The 18,010-nt window shown below is 55.4% G+C and overlaps 1 protein-coding gene across 1 annotated transcript; it reads right to left on the bottom strand.

The window, feature by feature from the left end:
* Positions 1–4,222: 4,222 nt before the first annotated feature.
* Positions 4,223–17,164, bottom strand: LOC122378640 (Krueppel-like factor 2). Its single transcript, XM_043359894.1, has 4 exons — positions 16,964–17,164; positions 13,659–14,463; positions 13,019–13,078; positions 4,223–9,983 (listed from the first exon to the last, which is right to left on the bottom strand). Exons 1-4 carry the CDS (start codon positions 17,096–17,098, stop codon positions 9,793–9,795), a joined length of 1,191 nt encoding a protein of 396 aa, XP_043215829.1. The 5' UTR covers positions 17,099–17,164; the 3' UTR covers positions 4,223–9,792.
* Positions 17,165–18,010: the final 846 nt, after the last annotated feature.

The following is an 18,010-nucleotide window of genomic DNA, read 5'->3' as shown; positions in this document are numbered from 1 at the left end:
CCGTTACTGGATTGTGATAACTTTACTAGCCCGTGTTTGCCTGCTTCTATTGACACTGAATGACCAGCTGCCTGACCCGTTGCGTCTTTGTCTGCCGCGATGCGCATATCCAACCGACTCCGTGTGTTCAAAGTCGCCTGATCTGTTGCCCGTTGGACCATGACAGTGCTCGTTTTCCGCGGTGTTCGCCCGGCCAACCGCTGCCGGAAGCCGCTGTATACTGCCGCTCAGCTCTGGTCCTCGCTGTCTGCACGGCGCACACATCACGAGCGGGCTGACGCCGAGCTGGGGCCCGCGCCACCGCCGCCGCCGCCGGCTGAGCGCGCTCGCTCTCAGGGTCAGCCGATGACGTCACGGCGAGCTGCCGGCCGCGCTCAGGGCCGGCCGGCCGGTCAGGCTGACCCGGCGCCGCGCCGCGCTGCACTCAATGGTCCGCTCTGACGGCTGTCGGCCGGTTCGTGCCGCCTGGCAATCGGCGTGCCGAAAAAACGCCGGCCGAGACGGATGCTCGGTGGGGGGCGTGCTGGAGGGATGGCGGTGGGCTGGGCCACTACACCGTGCTGGAGGAATGGCGGTGCGGCTGGGCCGCTATACCGTGCTGGAGGGATGGCGGTGCGGCTGGGCCGCTATACCGTGCTGGAGGGATGGCGGTGCGGCTGGGCCACTGTACCGTGATGGCGGGATGGTGGCCGGCCGCTGTGCCTTTCCTTGCTGTAACTATGTCGCTGACCATCCCAAGGCTCGCAGAGATACAGCTCTGGCGAAAATGCGGTGTAGGTTACGTTGGCGAAGGCCACTGCCACTACAAGCAATGTAATGTTGGCGCTGACTAAGCTGATGGCGTGAGTCGTTCCTCGCTTTACGCAGAGCTGCAGTGCAACCCTCCGTCACATTTAAAATGGCACAGAGCTACAACCAGATACCGATTAGTGGCCGTCACTTACGGAGAGCTGACGCAGAACCGGCCGTCAGTGACACAAAGGTAGTGGCGTACCGTCCACGTCGTCATTGAGAGCTGGCAGCAAATCAATTACAGGGCGGCTAAAACGTGAAGCGTTCTACATACTCGTACATTGCTAATCCTTTCGGGCCGGTGCAAAGAGCTCTGGTGACCATCAAGTCACCGGAAGAATCGCATTTTGTAAAGAGGTACAATTGAATACAAAAAGACGTATGTATGACCTCGTAACAAAGCAATTTACGTCCTTCGTTGACATTCTCTAGCCCGCAAGTGCTCCTTGTTCATTGAACCGCTGCAAACGCGGTTGCAATATATTCGACAATCAGCTTTCGCTCCACGATAGAGTGATCTCAATTAATCAGCTCACTTTATTGCACGTCAGTGTAGGGGGGGGGGGTCGAGCTGCAATGCCTCCCTGTTGCATATTTTCATCGCTCCAACAATTTCGACACGGGTCTGTGTCGGTGCTTCTGGCTGCCGCAGGGTCCGTCTGGCCAGTTGCCGTCAGGACGGGTTACGACATGAGACTGAGGGGCCGGTGAGAGCCGCGGGCTGCGGCTGCCACCGATCGGGAACAGACCGGACCCCCACCGATGGATGGTTCCCGTCGAGGGCGACGCAGTGCCGGTGTCGATGACGTCTTGGTCGACACAAACGCCGTCAGCACCGTCCCGTCATCCCAGGTGGAGAGCGCCGCGCGCCCGCGAGTGCTGCATGACTCCCGGCGCCGGCCGGCGCGCCGACCGAGGTCAGCCGAGTCGTGAGTCATGACTCCGAGTCGGTGCCAGGCGCCGGCCGACTCGGAGGCCCCGCTCAGGGCCGAACCCCTCCCCTCCCATCACTCCCCCCACACTGCGCTGCAGCAGCGATGGCGGCCGGCGGCGCTCGAGTCGCCTGACTCGAACATGGCCGCTGACTCGGAGTCAGAGCCGGCGGCCGAGTCACGGATCCTTTCCAAACATGGCCGCCCGACTCCAGAGTCAGGGGCCCTGCAAGGTTGGAGCCGACTGTGGCCATGCGCTGGAACTGGCAGCGCTGAGTCTACTGAGCAGCGCGGCAAAAAACAAAAAATGTGAAAAGAAACATTGGATGAGAGCAGGAAACAGCATGGGACATAAAAAGAAGACGTGATGTTTAACAAAGAGAATATAAAAAACGATTGAGGTAGGTATACCTATTGACGGTTGACCTATGATATGAAGCGATGAAAAATCAATAAAAAGCAGCGAGAGACAGCAAGAAGTGACTGGGGAGATCACTTCTGGTGATCATACATCTGCAACTTCATGTAGCAGAGAACAGAAGCTGCATATTCAGGTGGAGACACCTACATTACATATGTTGCAAACCAACCTATGCAAGTTACAGCATGCAATGAGTTAGTTCCACGATAGTTTTAGTGCGGCGATAACACTTTATGTCAACAGTGCTAAGATCCTTAATCAGCACCAGTTGCATTCACGGTTCACCAGTCGAATCTATCGCCGCTCTACCTGTATCGTGTCTATCCCTGATTCCGTGGGGAGGTTTGTAGTTTTGGGCTGCTGGGAGAATCAAAGTCACGTCACTATGTCTGTTTGTCTGTCTATCTGTCTGTTCATCTGCCTGTCTTGCGATCTGTCTGTGCATCTGTCCGTCTATCTTTCTATCTAAAGGCCTGTTTGTCTGGGTAATTGCATACTGTCTACATGTTTGTTTCTCTGTCTGCCTGTCTATTTTTTATTTGTCCGTGTGGCTGTGTGCCAATCTTGCCGTCTTACACCCGCCTGTCCATCTGACTGTGTGAAGTTAACTACATGTCTGTCTGCCCAACTGTCTGTCTATATGAGCGTAAAATCGCCAGCGCATTTTAGTGCGGCTGCTGCTGCTAACCGCTAGCGTTACTCATCCGTTTGACACGGTCTAATGATACGATGTGGCACATGACAGCGTGACTCTGCTGATGTAACCTGCATTAGTTCCAGTGAAATGGACTGACACAGGACTGCGCGACCGCCCAGCCCAGGTCTACTGACGGTTGGATTACAAAATATAGCTTGGTAGATTCAGATCTAATCAGATTTACCTAATGGTCGTTAAACTACATATTGCTGCTCGTAAGAAATATTTGCTTTCTTTCTACTTTATATGTATGTTCATGCTTAGCTAGACGTGTTTTTATAAACACCTCGTCCGTACGCAGCATCATAATGAGCTACATGTTTGCGTGGAGCCGACCTCTCCAAATGAGCGCCTGCTGGACGTTATCTCCTGGATCCGTGACGTCATCAGGGGGCCAGTGTTACCAGGCGGTCGGCGACACGGTCCAGGTCCTGTCCGTCTGCTGACGTCACTGCCCGCTGTATACAGACATACAGACGGGGCGCCGAGCAGCGGTCCGCGGCCGCTCCCTGCCCCGCCCCTGTCTGTCACGGACTCGCCGCGTCGTGGGACGAGGTGTGCTCCCTCGTGCGTGCCGTAGTACGGTGCCGGCCCCACCCATCTTGCGTATAGGTGTGCCATGATCCGTAATTATCGGTGGATGACAGTTGTGACTTGTGAGGCTTCAGCACAGGCATCAGAGATGAATGTAACTTTATGATCAACGAATATATGTGATCACTTCGTTTTTTTTTTTTTACAGAATCACCGTACTTTTTTGAAGAATGCCTAGGATTATGTCTTGTTTATAAGCATTCGCATGTGACAGGCACGTTTTCATGGTTAGTGGAAAGTTTTTCGTGCCGACTTATGCTGGATTGGAGTCGTTGTCTTTTGCCATTAATCGTGGTCAGTGTGTCTTCTGGTCTTTGTCCCTACGTTATAGTCTGGCATCGTTACACATTTGTGACATCGTTCAGACGTAAATAAACGGAGCAGACACTGCAGCAGAGCAGCCGTTTCTTATTATGAATTTGGAATGTTTCAAACCATTATTTCAACATTTCACTAACAATTTACCAGTGCATACCTATTGTTTGCCGATATTGTATTGACGTAAAAACACGCTGATTATTAGCTGTCAGTTGTAAATGAAAAGCGCTGCAGCATGGTGTTAATCAATCGTTTGAATCAATCAGAACCACTGACTCAGATCGTGTGACATAATATCATATACGTATGTTTGAGTGGAATATCATTCGTGTATCGATTCGTCTTGCTACTACCTGGTTTGCCAGTAGCCATCTAGAGAACGGATGACAGAGCTTGTGCCCTATCGGTGCGTGGGCCGATTTTTCTCTCGCCCCATCAGTCCTCGATCTTTCACACACACAAAACAACTATATACTAGTAAATTTATTATGAATGCGTCGCTCTCGCTCACCAGCACACCATGAGAAAATGCACTCACTCAGTCCGCTACCCAAGCGAGCCCCTTGAAACCCCATGACATGTAGCTCTCCCCAATGCAGTAAAAAGCAGAAAACGCAAGCGTCGAAACAATCACGCGACGAACTCAGCTAAAAACAAGCCTCAACTTAGCTAGCTCATATCTATACCACTAGCGAAGCCAATTCGCCGACAGATTAAAACATAACACGAAACTAAGTCAACAGTATCCCGCTCATCGCGCAAACACGCATACGATAAAAACGTGGCCGAGCTTTCGTCAAATGGTTCCGAAGATAGGTAACACATTTCAAGCCACATCGCGGCACAATCGAACGTTTTGTTTCACTCACTTCACACTATCAATCGGTCACACGATAAGAGGCAGTTATGCTCACATCATACCACTTCATACGACCAACGCGATGCTACACTTGGAGGTGTGCGCTTACGTGTTTGTATGTCAGGGCGTTCGCTCACGCGCATCAATGTTGTGTGATGTGTGGGAAGGTTTTTAGACGTGCACACAGGAGACATTTGTGATCTGAGACGAATTGCAATTATCTGACGCATACATTTTATGTTCACACGCTATTCATACTACCTTGCAAACAACAAGCGGCGCGCAATGCACGGCGATGGCCATTCACTCCTCTGTCACGCATATAAGCTAACACCTTACTTTACAGTGGCCTTACACCTACATCGGCTAAGCCTAAAACCATCCGCTCCCACGATATACACCAACTATCACTCCATGACAAAAAACATCCCCACACATGTAAACCATGCACGCCTACACAACGAGGTGCAGTACCTACGCAGGAAAACAAGCCACAATCCTCTTATGCCCCTCCCCCGTCCCAAAATGCGCGCTTCAGTTCCTCTGACTCAGCGCTCACCCGACTCAGCCTGGCGTGAACCGAGCACAAACCGATGGCAAGCGATGCTTTAGCGCCGAGCGCCGGCTGCCCAGCGAGCGCTCCGATAGTGGGCACGCAACGAGTGGCAGCGCAATGCCAGCAGCTTGAGCAGATATAACATTTGTGGTCCCTCGTTTTTCACAGCACGAATTTCCCCCGAATACATTGGTGAGGCAGCGAAAACCTTCCCAGCGACCAGCAGTGGTCGGTTCGGTCCCTTACGACCCGGGACGGCGTGGTACGGCTCGGTGCGACCCGTACACGTCACGGTACGGAGCAGTACAGTCGGCACGGCAGTTCAGCCGTAACCTGCGGCCTACAGACGGGACTCCGGGTTCCCGGTCACACCAAAGGACGGCCCTGGACCATAGCCTCATCACGAACAGATCACAGAGTGTGTTCTACTTCTCCTCCTCCTCCTCGCCACAGCGGCAGGGCACGGTATCGGCCCACAGATCATAGCAGGCGACCAGCGCTTCAAACACCGCGACATAAAACACTCTTCACGAGACGCCGCGAAGCCGAATCTAATGCATCATCACAACATCAAAACTAAAAATAAAAATGTGTATATAAAGCGGCTGGCGCGTCTAGTGGCGAGTGCGGGCCACCGCGCGGGGCCAGCCCGGCGGAACGGCCCTCTGCCTGTGTAAATGGTCCCGGCGAGGCCGACACAGCGGCCAGTCGGAGCCGGTGTGTAATACTGCGGACGGGGGCGGGCAGTGCCCGTCCGGCGGCTGCGCGGGGCGCCTTGGATGCCGCTGACTGCGGCTCGGCACGGCTCGGGGGCCGGCGGCCGGCGGCAGCGGCAGCAAGGCGCGCGCAGCGCACACCTGTCTCGCTTGGAGCTTTTTTAGAACAAAAAAGCTCAAGCATTTGACAGTCTGTTGGCAGGCTCCGAACTGGACATGGCTGGCGTTTGTATGTATGTACTTGTTACCCTGAGATCCATTACGATTGGCGTAGTGGTCGTCCTGCCTGTAGCGACCTGAGCGCTGGGCTAACTCCCGACGCGAACGAGCGCGCCGGACACCTCTGCGACGTGAGGGCCGCTAAACGGAGGCACGCTTATCCTTTGGCTTTGGAGTTGGAAGATCACTCGGTTGGATAGATTTAGACGTCTACCAATTTACAGTGCGCGGAGTTTGTTGGCCAGCCTGGGCCGATGTGCGCGCGTCTCTGCGCTGAGCGGTGCGGTGCGGTGAAGTGCGGTGCGGTGCGGGGGTCTGGCCAGGTACCGTCAGCCGGGTGGAACAGCAGGAGAGCCGGACAGGGCCGCCACGTGTCACAAGCGGCCCGTTTTCCGCGCGGCCACACACTGATTGCCTGACTTTCCTCGGATAAGATAGGGCTCAGCGGCGCTCACATGCGGACACGATGGTAGCGGCACATGGGAAAACGGGCGCTGCGAGCGAGACGGCGCCGGGACAGTGGCTGAGCGGCCGGCGCCGTCAGCACCGAGCTCGTCTGGTGCGGCAGGGCTGTTCGCTGGTCCGGTACAGGTTGGAAACTGGCTGTGCTGCTGGTTTGATGTATGGTGGAGTGGGGTGCAATGCCGGGCTGATGGATTGAGGAGTCGGTCTGCTTTGCTGATCTGGTGACAGGCAGAAAAGAGCTGTTTGATGGATTTTTGAATGTTTGAAATGGTTCTGCCTGTTCGGCGACCAGAAAAGGATGCACACCCGGCTGGCCTGGTGGATGCTGTAAAGAGGCTGCACTTTTAGGCTGCAGTGGTTGCTGGTATTGACCTGCGCGGCACCTGATCGATGGTGAAATTGGGCCACGTTGCTGAGCTGGTAGGTGATGAAAGCTGCCTGCATTGCTGGTTTGGGGCAGGATGCAAATATCAGTCCACAGCTGACAAGGTGGATGATGGAATTCAGCCAAACTGCTGGTCTGGTGGAGGATGATATTCAGTTGCTGGCCTGGTGGATAGTGGAACAAGGCTGCACTGCTAGCCTGGCTGGTGGATGATAGAATTCAGCTACACTGCTGGTCTGGTGGATGATGATATTCAGTTGCTGGCCTGGTGGATAGTGGAACTCGGCTGCACTGCTAGCCTGGCTGGTGGATGGTGGAATTCAGCCAAACTGCTGGTCTGGTGGATGATGATATTCAGTTGCTGGCCTGGTGGATGGTGGAACTCGGATGCACTGCTAGCCTGGCTGGTGGATGATGGAATTCAGCCAAACTGCTGGTCTGGTGGAGGATGATATCAGTTGCTGGCCTGGTGGATGGTGGAACTCGGCTGCACTGCTACCCTGGCTGGTGGATGATGGAATTCAGCCAAACTGCTGGTCTGGTGGATGATGATATTGAGTTGCTGGCCTGGTGGATAGTGGAACTCGGCTGCACTGCTAGCCTGGCTGGTAGATGGTGGAATTCAGTTACACTGCTGGTCTGGTGGATGACAAAATTCAGCTTCTGGGCTGATGGACGGTGGTCTGCACTGCTGGCGTGGATGGTGGATAGTGGAATTCGGTTCATTGCTAGCCTTGTGGATAGTGGAATTGGTATGCACGGTCAACCTGGTGGATGGTGGAATTATAGGTTCATTGCTAGCCTGGTAGACGATGTAATTGATCTCCACGACTGGCCCGATGGACTGCAGTCAATGAACGGCACTGGTTTGGGATGTTGATCGCCGTTTGACTCCACGGAGCTGTGGTTTGGAGGGATGGACATTGAACATCTCTGTATATTGACTGGCAGCACATAGCTTCAGCAGACCTGAACCATAGCTGTGGATGGACGGGCAGCAAAAGACCGGGAGGACGGGCAGCTGAGGATTGGCAGGCATATGCAGTTGAGGAAGGACCGGACGATACTTCTGACGGTACGTCTGGTAAGCAGAGCCAGCAGAGGCCAGAGCGCACGGCGCACTTGTTATCAAACAAAAACAGGAGATAGTTCTACTCAGTCAGGGAATGATGTTTACCGGAAGCTAGCCTACGCCTACAGTTAGTGTGTTCTTTGAATTACGTCTTTGTGGTTGGCGTTATTGTCAGTAGGTTAGCCATTTACAGTAACATATAAAGCTTGTACCAAAATTGTACACCACTGTGAAGCCTTCATCTGGGCGTCAAATGCAAAATGGCACCTCGTAAAATTACTCACAGCTACTCAGCACAGAACAAGAACAACGACGCCTAACAAGCAAGACAGCTCTTTCTTACGGACAATCATTCGCTTCTATTCTCGTCCACGGCACTTGACAAATATTCGTGCCTTATCATCCTCTCTCACCTCTCTGCCCAAACGTCACCAGAATAACATATCTTCAGAAGTCACGGCCGCATAAAGCCATCTGTGGCACTTGAAATTATACCTTTTGTGGAATGTATAAATCACAGCATGATGCGTATTGCACACAGATGATGGCACAAAATGTTGAACTGAATGACTGAACCATGATGAACTGTGGAATGACTGAACTGAAGTGCCGCTCTGCACTGGCTGGGCGGGTGCCCAGCTATGTATGCCTGTGAGTATTGAACACGATTGCCGAGCGGGGCAGGGGCCGAGGTCAGACGCGACTGGCGCGCTGGCTCGGCTGAGATGGCCGCGACTGTGGCGGACGGTCGTGGGGGACACGCGGGAGCGGACGGCAGCACCGCCGGTACTCGGTCGGTCTGGGTGCGCGCGGGGGCGGCGGTCAGGTCAGGTCAGCCACCGGCGGCCGCGGCGGCCTGGCGGGGCGGCGGCGCGCGGAGCGACTCCGCCGCGGGGACACGGGCCCGGCCGGCGCCGGCGCCGACTGCCGCCGAGCGCGCTCTAAATACAGACATACTGCGCGCAGTGCGCGTACGTCCCGGGCGCGGCACCATACGGAGGGCGTCCGTACGTGGTGTGCCGGCCCGCGGCGCGACAGTGGCGGTCAGCAGCCGTCTCTGTCGCGGGCGGCGCGGCGGCGGACGGCGGACGGCGGGCGGCGCGGGCGGCGTCCCCGCGGGGAGGGCGGCGCGGTGCGGCCGACCCGGGCGGCGGCGGCGGCGGCGGGGCGATACCTGAAGACTGGCCACCGGCACCGGCGACACTCCAAGAGTCGCCTCATCGGCCCAGCGGCTCGGCCACTGGGTCTCATACGGCCGGCGGCGCGGCCGGTGCGACACCCCTCAGGGCAGCCGCGCCGGCCGCAGCGCCGGCCCCGGCGACCCGACTCGGGTCCAGCGGTGACTGCCCGTCAGCAACCGGCTGTCAGTGTACGACGGTCGGCACAAGAGGCTGCCCTCGTCTGCTGCTACGGACAACTGTGAAAATGATCAATTGGCACATGTATGGCACTTAGTGCAGCGAGCCTCTTCTTTGATTTGATTTGATATGGAGCTTACGGCTTAGATCTGATTTTGATGCACTTCTTATTGTTTGGTGACACTTTCCCTAGAAACACATGTAACCCTTTTCCTCCTACAAACCATTCGTACACTTTTTCATGCACCTTATCACCTATCAAAATCCACATCACTAACACTATGAAGTCTACCTACCGCTCGAATCCCCAGCCCGCCCCTCTCGGTACATCTGCAGCGGTGCCGCTGACCTGTGCGGGGCACCTTCCGGAGCGGGCGTCTCCCTGGACGCCCCTCCCGCCGCCCGCTGCTACTTCTTCGCCTTGGGCTCGTGTCGTTTACGATGCAGCGCCAGATGATCGGAGCGGCCGAAGGCGCGATGGCAGGTTTTGCAGACGAACGGCTTGGCGCCGGTGTGTTTGCGCACGTGGCGCGTCAGCTCGTCGGAGCGTGCGAAGCTCCAGTTGCAGTTTTCCCACGAGCACAGGTAGGGCTTCTCGCCTGGGAACGGAGCGGACGGGTGTCAGCTGGGCCGGCGGCGGCTCAGGGTGGGGTGAGGGCCGCGTCAGGGTCACTGGCATGTGCAGGATGTAAATACAGACGTCTGGCGCCGGTAGCGCCCATGATACACACACGACAGACATACTGCATTTTTGTAACATAATCAATAAAGTGGCAGTCTTATGGATTGCATATGTAATAATATCGGGTAATTATGTCGTTGTCACTTGTCAGCAATAAAAATGCAATTATTCGTTATCTGTTCCGTCTCTGCAGCTCCCTGTCTGAAAGCGACCATCGAGTTCTGATCTCATTGACACTCCTAGGCCTTTCGTAATTCGAACGCTTTCTGAACCCTCGGTCACCGATCGTCGCGCGGCACAGATCACAGAGCGGGCTCGGCGATATCTTAGAACGGTCCAGCGGCCACTGCCACCGGCTGGCTCCGCTGAGTAAACACCTTCTGTCAAACGGGCAATGTTGCAGGCCCTGATGGCCGCTACGAGCATTAACAGACCGGTCCAGTATAAACAGCTAGGAGGGGATCACAAATAATCAGATCGGCCCGGTGTGGCCCCGCCTTACGGTCCGAGCATGTGACCCCCGTGCAATGTGCCAGCGCGTCGAGATCGAAAATAGCCATTGCGGAACGGCGGCAATTGGGTCACGGGACTGTTTGATGGTGACGAGTGATAAGTGTTGGAGGCGGCTCTGCAAACCCGCCGATAGCGGCAGCACAGATCTATCAATAGAGTAGTTGATCTATACGCTACTATCGCTGCTTGGCGGTGAGCTGATAGCGTATAGTGCCCTCCGAGCCGTCGCCGTCCTGTCTTCCGCGTCAGGATCGGCCGCCGCCGGCCGCCGACCGCTCAGCTGCAGTCCGAGCGCCGCCGATCGGCCGGCGGCGCCGCGCCGCGCTGACATCACCGCCGAGGAATGCGGTCTGACGACCGGTGCGCCGCTGCACGCCGCAGACTGCGCCGCATACGCCACCGGCGCGCCGCGCGGCGCCGCGCGCGAGCAGTGCACCGGCAGCCATGAGCGGAGAGGAAAGGTGCAGGTGCACCATCCGAGCCAGGCCGGCTATGTGGGGTTATGGAGGACGCAGCAGCGGTCGACTGGCATGGGCTGCGGTGCGCCGGAGGCAGCCCTGCGCTTACAGACGATTAGTTGCTCTGAATACTGCGGTGGGCTCGAACGCCTCGGGGTCTGGTTGCTCTGCGCTCACCATCTCTTGAAAAATGGTTTCGAGATAAATGGACATCCTTTTGAAATTTGTTTTCATTTAACTCGACGAGTAATTGGAATACGCCTCAACGATTAACGATTAAATTAAGTCACTTATCAAAAGTCAGAATTTATTTTATCTTCGGTTTTGCCTCAGTCTTGGCTTGTAAAAACGAAATGTTTTAGTCGAGATCAACAGCGTCGGTCGTCAACTTGGGAATAGCGGAGGCTTCTGTAAACAACTGCCTCAATTTCGAAGAAACACTTACGATGCATGACGTATGACTTCAGAGCGACAAGTCGATTCGTTTGCTTCTCAGTAGAGGCAAATGATAAACATAGTGGTTTTTATTCTACTTCGAAATGTCGCGCGTTTTATCATCATTATTTGTAAAGACCTTTTAAAAAAGCAGTTTCCGTTCCGTCAATGGGACACGGTACAAATAACCTCCACTATAAATTGGACTAAGATACATGACATTCACGACATATATCTAGGTTAATTTTATCTCCTTCGGCCGTTTAGCCACATTCCAGTCGTCACCTGGAAAATATCGGCGAAAGTGCCGTGCGGTGGCCGGTGTCCGTTTTCAGCGGACGTCGCGCGACTCGAGCTCTCAACTGTCGGCGGCCGGCCGGACGCTATTTATACCGGCACGGGATGACATCATGCCGCTCCGTGAGCTGAGAGAGCTGCAGCCGCCGCGGAGCGCCGGCGGCACCTCATCTGCATGCAGAGGGCAGCGGCCGCCGCGAGACGCCGCGCCGCCGCCGAGCCCGTAGTGGCGGCCCCGCGCGACTGGCGGGCCGCCGCAGCCCCGCAGTTCGACGCTAAAGTGGACCCGTGACGAGGAATGACAGTTGACGACCGGTGTTCGGTCTTCGTTAGAACAGTGCTCGGCAGGAGGACCAGAGAGGTTCTCCATGCGTTCCATAGTGGCACGTTCGGTCAGCAAATCGACTTTCTAAAGTGTCTGCAAGTCATTCCTCTACTTTCTCTGTGTCACGTTTAATTCGTGATTGGCTGTGACGGAGCCGATGGGCCTTAAAGCGATCCGTTGTGTCTTAATGCTATGCAAAAATGTGTTGATTGAATGTACTATGATTTTTCACCGTCACTTATGCGCCATGGTGCATATTACTATCATGCATGCATGTATGCAATGCGAGAAGATTGTGCACATTAGTGTCGGTAAAAATCATGGGCGGTCGAATCAATACGTTTAAATATATACCCATAATCGTGTTTCGGCTTAGAACCTGCCTAGAGAAAGGCGGCCTCGCGTGCATACATTCCTCCGACATGCCGATCGGTGGTGAATCTTAAATTAGCTTCCGGGAAAGCTGGGCTGTTAACCGCTAGCGCAGGTAGTTTGAAAGACAAAGCGCCCGCGCGTCTGCCGGAGAGGCCGTCAGTTCGGAGCGCGATGGATTGGCACTGAGCCGCCGACGGCCCGTGACTTTGCGGAGAGACTTATGTGGTGTCCTGTCTCGGAGCAGGGACTGGTCGGAGATCGGCGTAACTGCGTCCGTCACCACCACAAGACGTGCGCTGCGTCCGAGAGGAGACGGTTCCGCTGGCATAGCTTCGATCCCTGCGGTGTTGTGTGGATTTCACAGGACAACCTTTTAGTCTCAAAGGGAATCGTTAGAAGTATGACGAGCTGGATCAAATGACTGATGTGGATCATGCTCGATGTTTCAAGAGTTTTGTTTTCCGTCTAAAAATAAATGTAGTGTGGATTATGAACATCAGAATAAAGCAACCGAGCACGGACAACATGTACGAACAGCATGCGCCTCACCTGTATGGGTTCTCTGGTGCGCCTTGAGATGTGAGCTCTTCGTGTACACCTTGGTGCAGCCTGAAAAAAGACAGCCATTCTCACGTAAGTACCACAGATATCTATCCCGCTCAGATGTCGGTGATATAATATCTGCAGATTGCAAGTCACCGAGGTATTTGTGAAGGATTTCACCTCCAGCCGAGCAAATACGGTCGTATTTCTGCAAGCTGCCCGTGTCAGACAGTCTCGACATGATGCCGTAAATGTATCAACCTCATGGGAACTGAGCTTAACTGGCCGTGAGCCGCATGTGACTAATTCAGACTGGGTGCGCGGACCGTTAGCATAATCCCGAACACACCCAGCAAACACCTGTTTTCAGCCGTGACTCACTTTCCCGCACGGCACATTATCTAGGCATGCACCGCGTCACGTAACTAGACTAAAGCTGGGTGTGAAACTGGTCCAAGAACACGATTATGGTGATGCTTCGGTACACTGTTCTAGAGAACTCGGTGGTCCTGCCGTTCCCCTCCCCGGTGCCCGTCAGCGACCGCTCTCTCTGTCTTTCTCTCTCTCTCTCTCTCTCTCTCTCTCTCTCTCTCTCTCTCTCTCTCTCTCTCTCTCTCTCTCTATCTCTCTCTCTCTCTGTCCTCACCTGTGAAGTGGCAGCGGTGGATGCGCCTCTTCTCCAACTCGGGGTTGTTCCGGCGGTTGTAGCGGCGCGGCTCGGTGGCCTGCGGCGGCGCTATGCTGGTGGCCGCCGTCGGAGCCGACAGGTGCCTGCCGTCGACAGCGGCGGCCAGCGGGTGGTGGTGCGGTGTCGGCGCCGGCGGCCAGCCCACGTGGCGCCGGTAGGGGGGCGGCGGCGTGCGCCGGCCGGCGGCCGCCAGCTGCTCGGGGCTGGCCGAGCCGGGGTCAGAGTGGGGCGGTGTCGGCGGCAGGTAGCAGCGCAGCGGGTACGGCGGCCCGCCCCCGTACCCCGCCGGGTGGTAGCCCTGGGTCGGAGGAGCCCCGAAACCCGACGGCATCCTGTACACGCCCGGCTCGCACTTGATGTGCGGCGGCGGCGGGTGCGGCGGCGGCGCGGCCGGAGCCGTGAACTCGAACCGCGGCTCGGGCGGCGGCAGCGCTGAAGGGTAGAGCGGCGGCAGGGGCGCCTGCACGGGCGGCAGGCCGGCCAGCGGCGCCGGCTCCGGCTCCGGCTCCGGCTCCGGCTCCGGCTTGACGAACACGTCGTCCTCATCTCGGCCGTGCAGCGCCGACAGAATGGCTGTGAACGACGAGCGCCGCCGCGCCGCCGACGTGAAAAACTCGTCGATCTGCGAGGCGGACTCTCTGCGCGGCTGGTCGGCCATCTCCATGTAGTTGTCGGGGAGTGTGTCCATGTCGGTCCCCTCGGGCGGGTCGAGGCGCGGCGGGCCCCAGCTCTTCTGCAGAACTGTGCTCATCTCGTCCCCTGCCTGCCGGACAGTGAAAAGAAAAGGTCAGTAGGGACGGGGCCGAGATACGGGACGGCTGACTGATATATGACTACCGACATTGAGTTCGCATTCTGAAAGCATATCGGTTTGTTTACTGACAGTTTGTTTTACTATTGACTCAGCAGAGATTGTCCTAATCTCAGACCTCCTACGAAGCCACTCTTCCTTCGGAACGTCCGTTTGAGCGGGCCAGCTCTTGACATATCAGCAATATCAAGTGCCTCTCACAATTACGAATGATAAGTAGCTCGTGAATAGTGAAACTGCTCTTGGCTGCGAAACAGCAGCGTAACCATTTTCATCTACATCCATTAAGTGACTCAATAAAGTAGCTGATGTTTAATTAAAGGCTCCGATCTCGGATCGGTCAGTCCTCGTCATGTTGCGATATCGCGGCGTTGCGTCATCCCCAGAAGCACGCGTTTCGTTTCGTCACGTCCAGCGCTTTCGGTTCTAGATCATGATCTCTGGCGCGGGTCGCAGTGGGTGTCCGGACACACACTGGGATCTTTGATACGTGAACTGAAAGCCGCAGCCAGACTTCGACGTGAAAGGTGCTTTGTAAGCTGAACAGCTGCTCAAAACTCGGGGGAATGAAAGGGCGACAAGATCAATGCCTTATACGACACTCAGTGGCCCATTCAGCCGCCTCCCGCAGACTTTGATTGGGTGGATGATTGGTTGTGTCGTCTAGAAATAAACTATCAAATGTCTCCGGCATTGGTAGTGTCAGGTATGTAGATCGCTGTCCGCCCACCGCCGGTGACGTGGCCCTGCAGGAGCTAGACACTTCGCCTGTCGGTCTAGTGCCAATTGTGAGGCGGGTGTGCTTTGGAATTAGGAGACGGCAGTCTTGTGCTGTGGGGACCACCTGGTTTCCTAATTCCTTTTGACTCTGTCATCGTATTACCTGATCTTGTCGCCCTTTCATTTGCACCTGAGTGCTGGAGGAGCGGCACCCTTCTGCACGGCCCCACAGTGCACGGCCCGACAAGCTGTTGCATCAGGCTGGCATGGGTTAGGTCTCCCGGCGGTGCCTCCGTCACAGCCGCCGTCGGTAAAGAGACGTTTACGTCATGACTGAGACAGGTATGCAGCGCTGCATACAAACACAAACGGAGGAAATGTGAGCTGGACGGCATTTACGAGCGTCTCACTAGCGACAAAGTGTGATCCCTCTAAACGTATCGTCAATGCGATGGGAAACTTCAGCACGCATACGTCCACGCCCCGGCATACACCCACGCATACGACCACGCATACGCCCCCCCCACACACACACGCACCCACTGAACAGTCTCAGTGGTCGCCCACTCGCTGTCAGAGAAGGAAAGTCGCTTGTCTGTCATCCAGCTCTAAAAATGTTTGATCACACAATGCGCTCTGTCTATCAGGAACGGGATCTCTCCACTTGATAATGGGGCTAGATTAATCAATTTAAACGTTGAGCAGCAAATGTCACTGACTTTGCAAATCTGGACAGTTAAATGGTATCGAGCTGAACTAAATTGAATATGAAATCGAAATCATTATTTCAATGACCTCTAAAGTCATCATTACTTCATGCATTGAACCGGAGTAGTCACGCAAAGTTCCGTATAAGAGGCATGCAATACCGAGTGAAGATAAGAGTTCCATTGGAGAATCGGGAAACACTGAACTGGCACGCCGTGTTTTGTGGAATGTGATCCACCAATTCGTGTGCAGAATGCAAATTAACACCGAACACATCTGAGAGCGCGGTTGGATGAACGACAGACGTGGAGCAGGTCGGGTGGGGGGGGGGGGGGGTCGCAGCCTGTCAGCTCGGCTTGGGTCAGTGTTTAGATGACCAGTGGAATTAACACCGCAGTGCAGTGGGTGAAATAGGTGGATGGTATTATGTACGATAGGTCTTCTGATTTGCTGGGGCAGTGATATCGCTCATAGTAGAGCAAGACGTCAGTTTTTGGTGGTCGTATCGATGAGTGGATGGGGGGCGTTGAGGGGGGGGGGGGCACCAACAACACCGTGCGTCAGGGTTTGCTTCAGTCAGTGCAACGAGCATGTCTCATCAGCATTGTTCATATGTACTATGATGCACACAAGCAATAAGCATAATATTTACTCATTTTACAGATCAACAGTCGCCTTACAGTTTGGTACACCGGGGTTCGAAGCATTGACAAAAATGTTCAGTGAAAGTTGTGAGAGTTTCTTACCGGAACGTATAATCTCACTACTGCTTCGCTATTTACCGTTAGGCAGCTGTGGGCGGGTCCACTACTCATATGCTTACATACGGTTATTGTGTGGGCGGTTACCCACCTGCTCCGCTGCCGTGAATGGATGTATTACTTACCTTTCGTGCCGTCGTGGGCGGGTTTGTTTCTTACCTCTTGTTCTACCGTGAAGGAAAGCTTATTTTGTTGCTCACCTGTTGTGCTGCTATGGGCACGTGTCACTCACCTGTGGTGCTGCTGTGGGCGGGTTTACTCACCTGTTGTGCTGCTGTGGGCGGGTGCATCATGTGTGTGCGCTCCGACATAAACTCTAACGGCGGCGACGCACTGGGCACCAGCTGATCATGCGCTCCGGAGCCCGTCAATCCGTCAACGTGGTACGTCAGCAGCATCGTCAGCCGAACAGCAATCCGCGCCGCACCGTCTCTCTCTGACTGTCTGCCCGCTCGCTAGCGCTCTCTCTCTCAGTCTCTGGCGCTCGTTCTCCCCGATCCGCAGGCTGCCCGGACCGGTCACAGCAGAGGCGACCAGCGCTCTCCGATTCAGACGACTGACTGACGTGCCCGCCGAGCCGGCCGCCGTCGTGCTCGGCCGTGGTGCGCATGCGCCGTGTCGCGCCGCGCCGATATGAATGGCTACGGCCGGCCGGGGGCGGGGCGGCGCGGCGGCGGCGGCCGGGAGAGGAGATAGCCGCCGCCGCCGCCGCCGCCGCCGCCGCCGGCCGCCGCGCTCCGTACCTGGCGCCGCCGGAAGTAGACCAGGTGTCACGGCGGGGGCGGGGGCGGGGGCGGCTGCTCTGGAGGCCCGCCGCCGCCGGCCGCGGAAGCTCAGCCTTCCGCCGGAGCTGCGAAGACAAACGGTCGGCAGCCTGGCAACTGGCCGGATGTACATATTAAGGTGCCGTGCTCCTTCACGACCGTAACGATCATGGCATCGATTTAGGATTGTGAGCCAGCTTGCAGTCGTTTTTGTATCTATTCGGAGATGAGTCGCAATGCTCTTAGCCAGTGGCGGTGGTTTTTACATGCTCAGGTGTTCGCTATTGCTGCATCGCTCAGAAGTCCATATTTTTATAGCAATGTTATCGGCATCACTGAACAAATCTTCCGATGCATCTTTCCACGAGCCAAGCAAATTTAGAATCGAGGTCGCTCATTGTCAGGTCACTATAGGTCACTCACATGAATACTGAAAATGCAGCTTCGACCTCACTTTTATCTCCCTGAGTTCATGAGAGGTCACAAAAAGTTTTTTTTTTATAAAGACTTTGATGTTAGGTCACTAGTTTGACATAAGGTGATATT

Source organism: Amphibalanus amphitrite, unplaced genomic scaffold (assembly GCF_019059575.1).
Source record: "Amphibalanus amphitrite isolate SeventyFive unplaced genomic scaffold, NRLGWU_Aamphi_draft 000062F_arrow, whole genome shotgun sequence".
Taxonomy (NCBI): domain Eukaryota; kingdom Metazoa; phylum Arthropoda; class Thecostraca; order Balanomorpha; family Balanidae; genus Amphibalanus; species Amphibalanus amphitrite.
This window is presented reverse-complemented; position numbering and strand designations above follow the sequence as displayed.

Coding starts and splice junctions, on each gene's coding strand:
- LOC122378640 (XM_043359894.1), bottom strand. CDS start 17,098: ATGCTGCTGACGTACCACGTTGACGGATTGACGGGCTCCGGAGCGCAT. Junction 13,079..13,658: donor CCACCGCTGCCACTTCACAG/GTGAGGACAGAG, acceptor GTCTTTTTTCAG/GCTGCACCAAGGTGTACACG. Junction 9,984..13,018: donor GCACCAGAGAACCCATACAG/GTGAGGCGCATG, acceptor CTCCGTTCCCAG/GCGAGAAGCCCTACCTGTGC.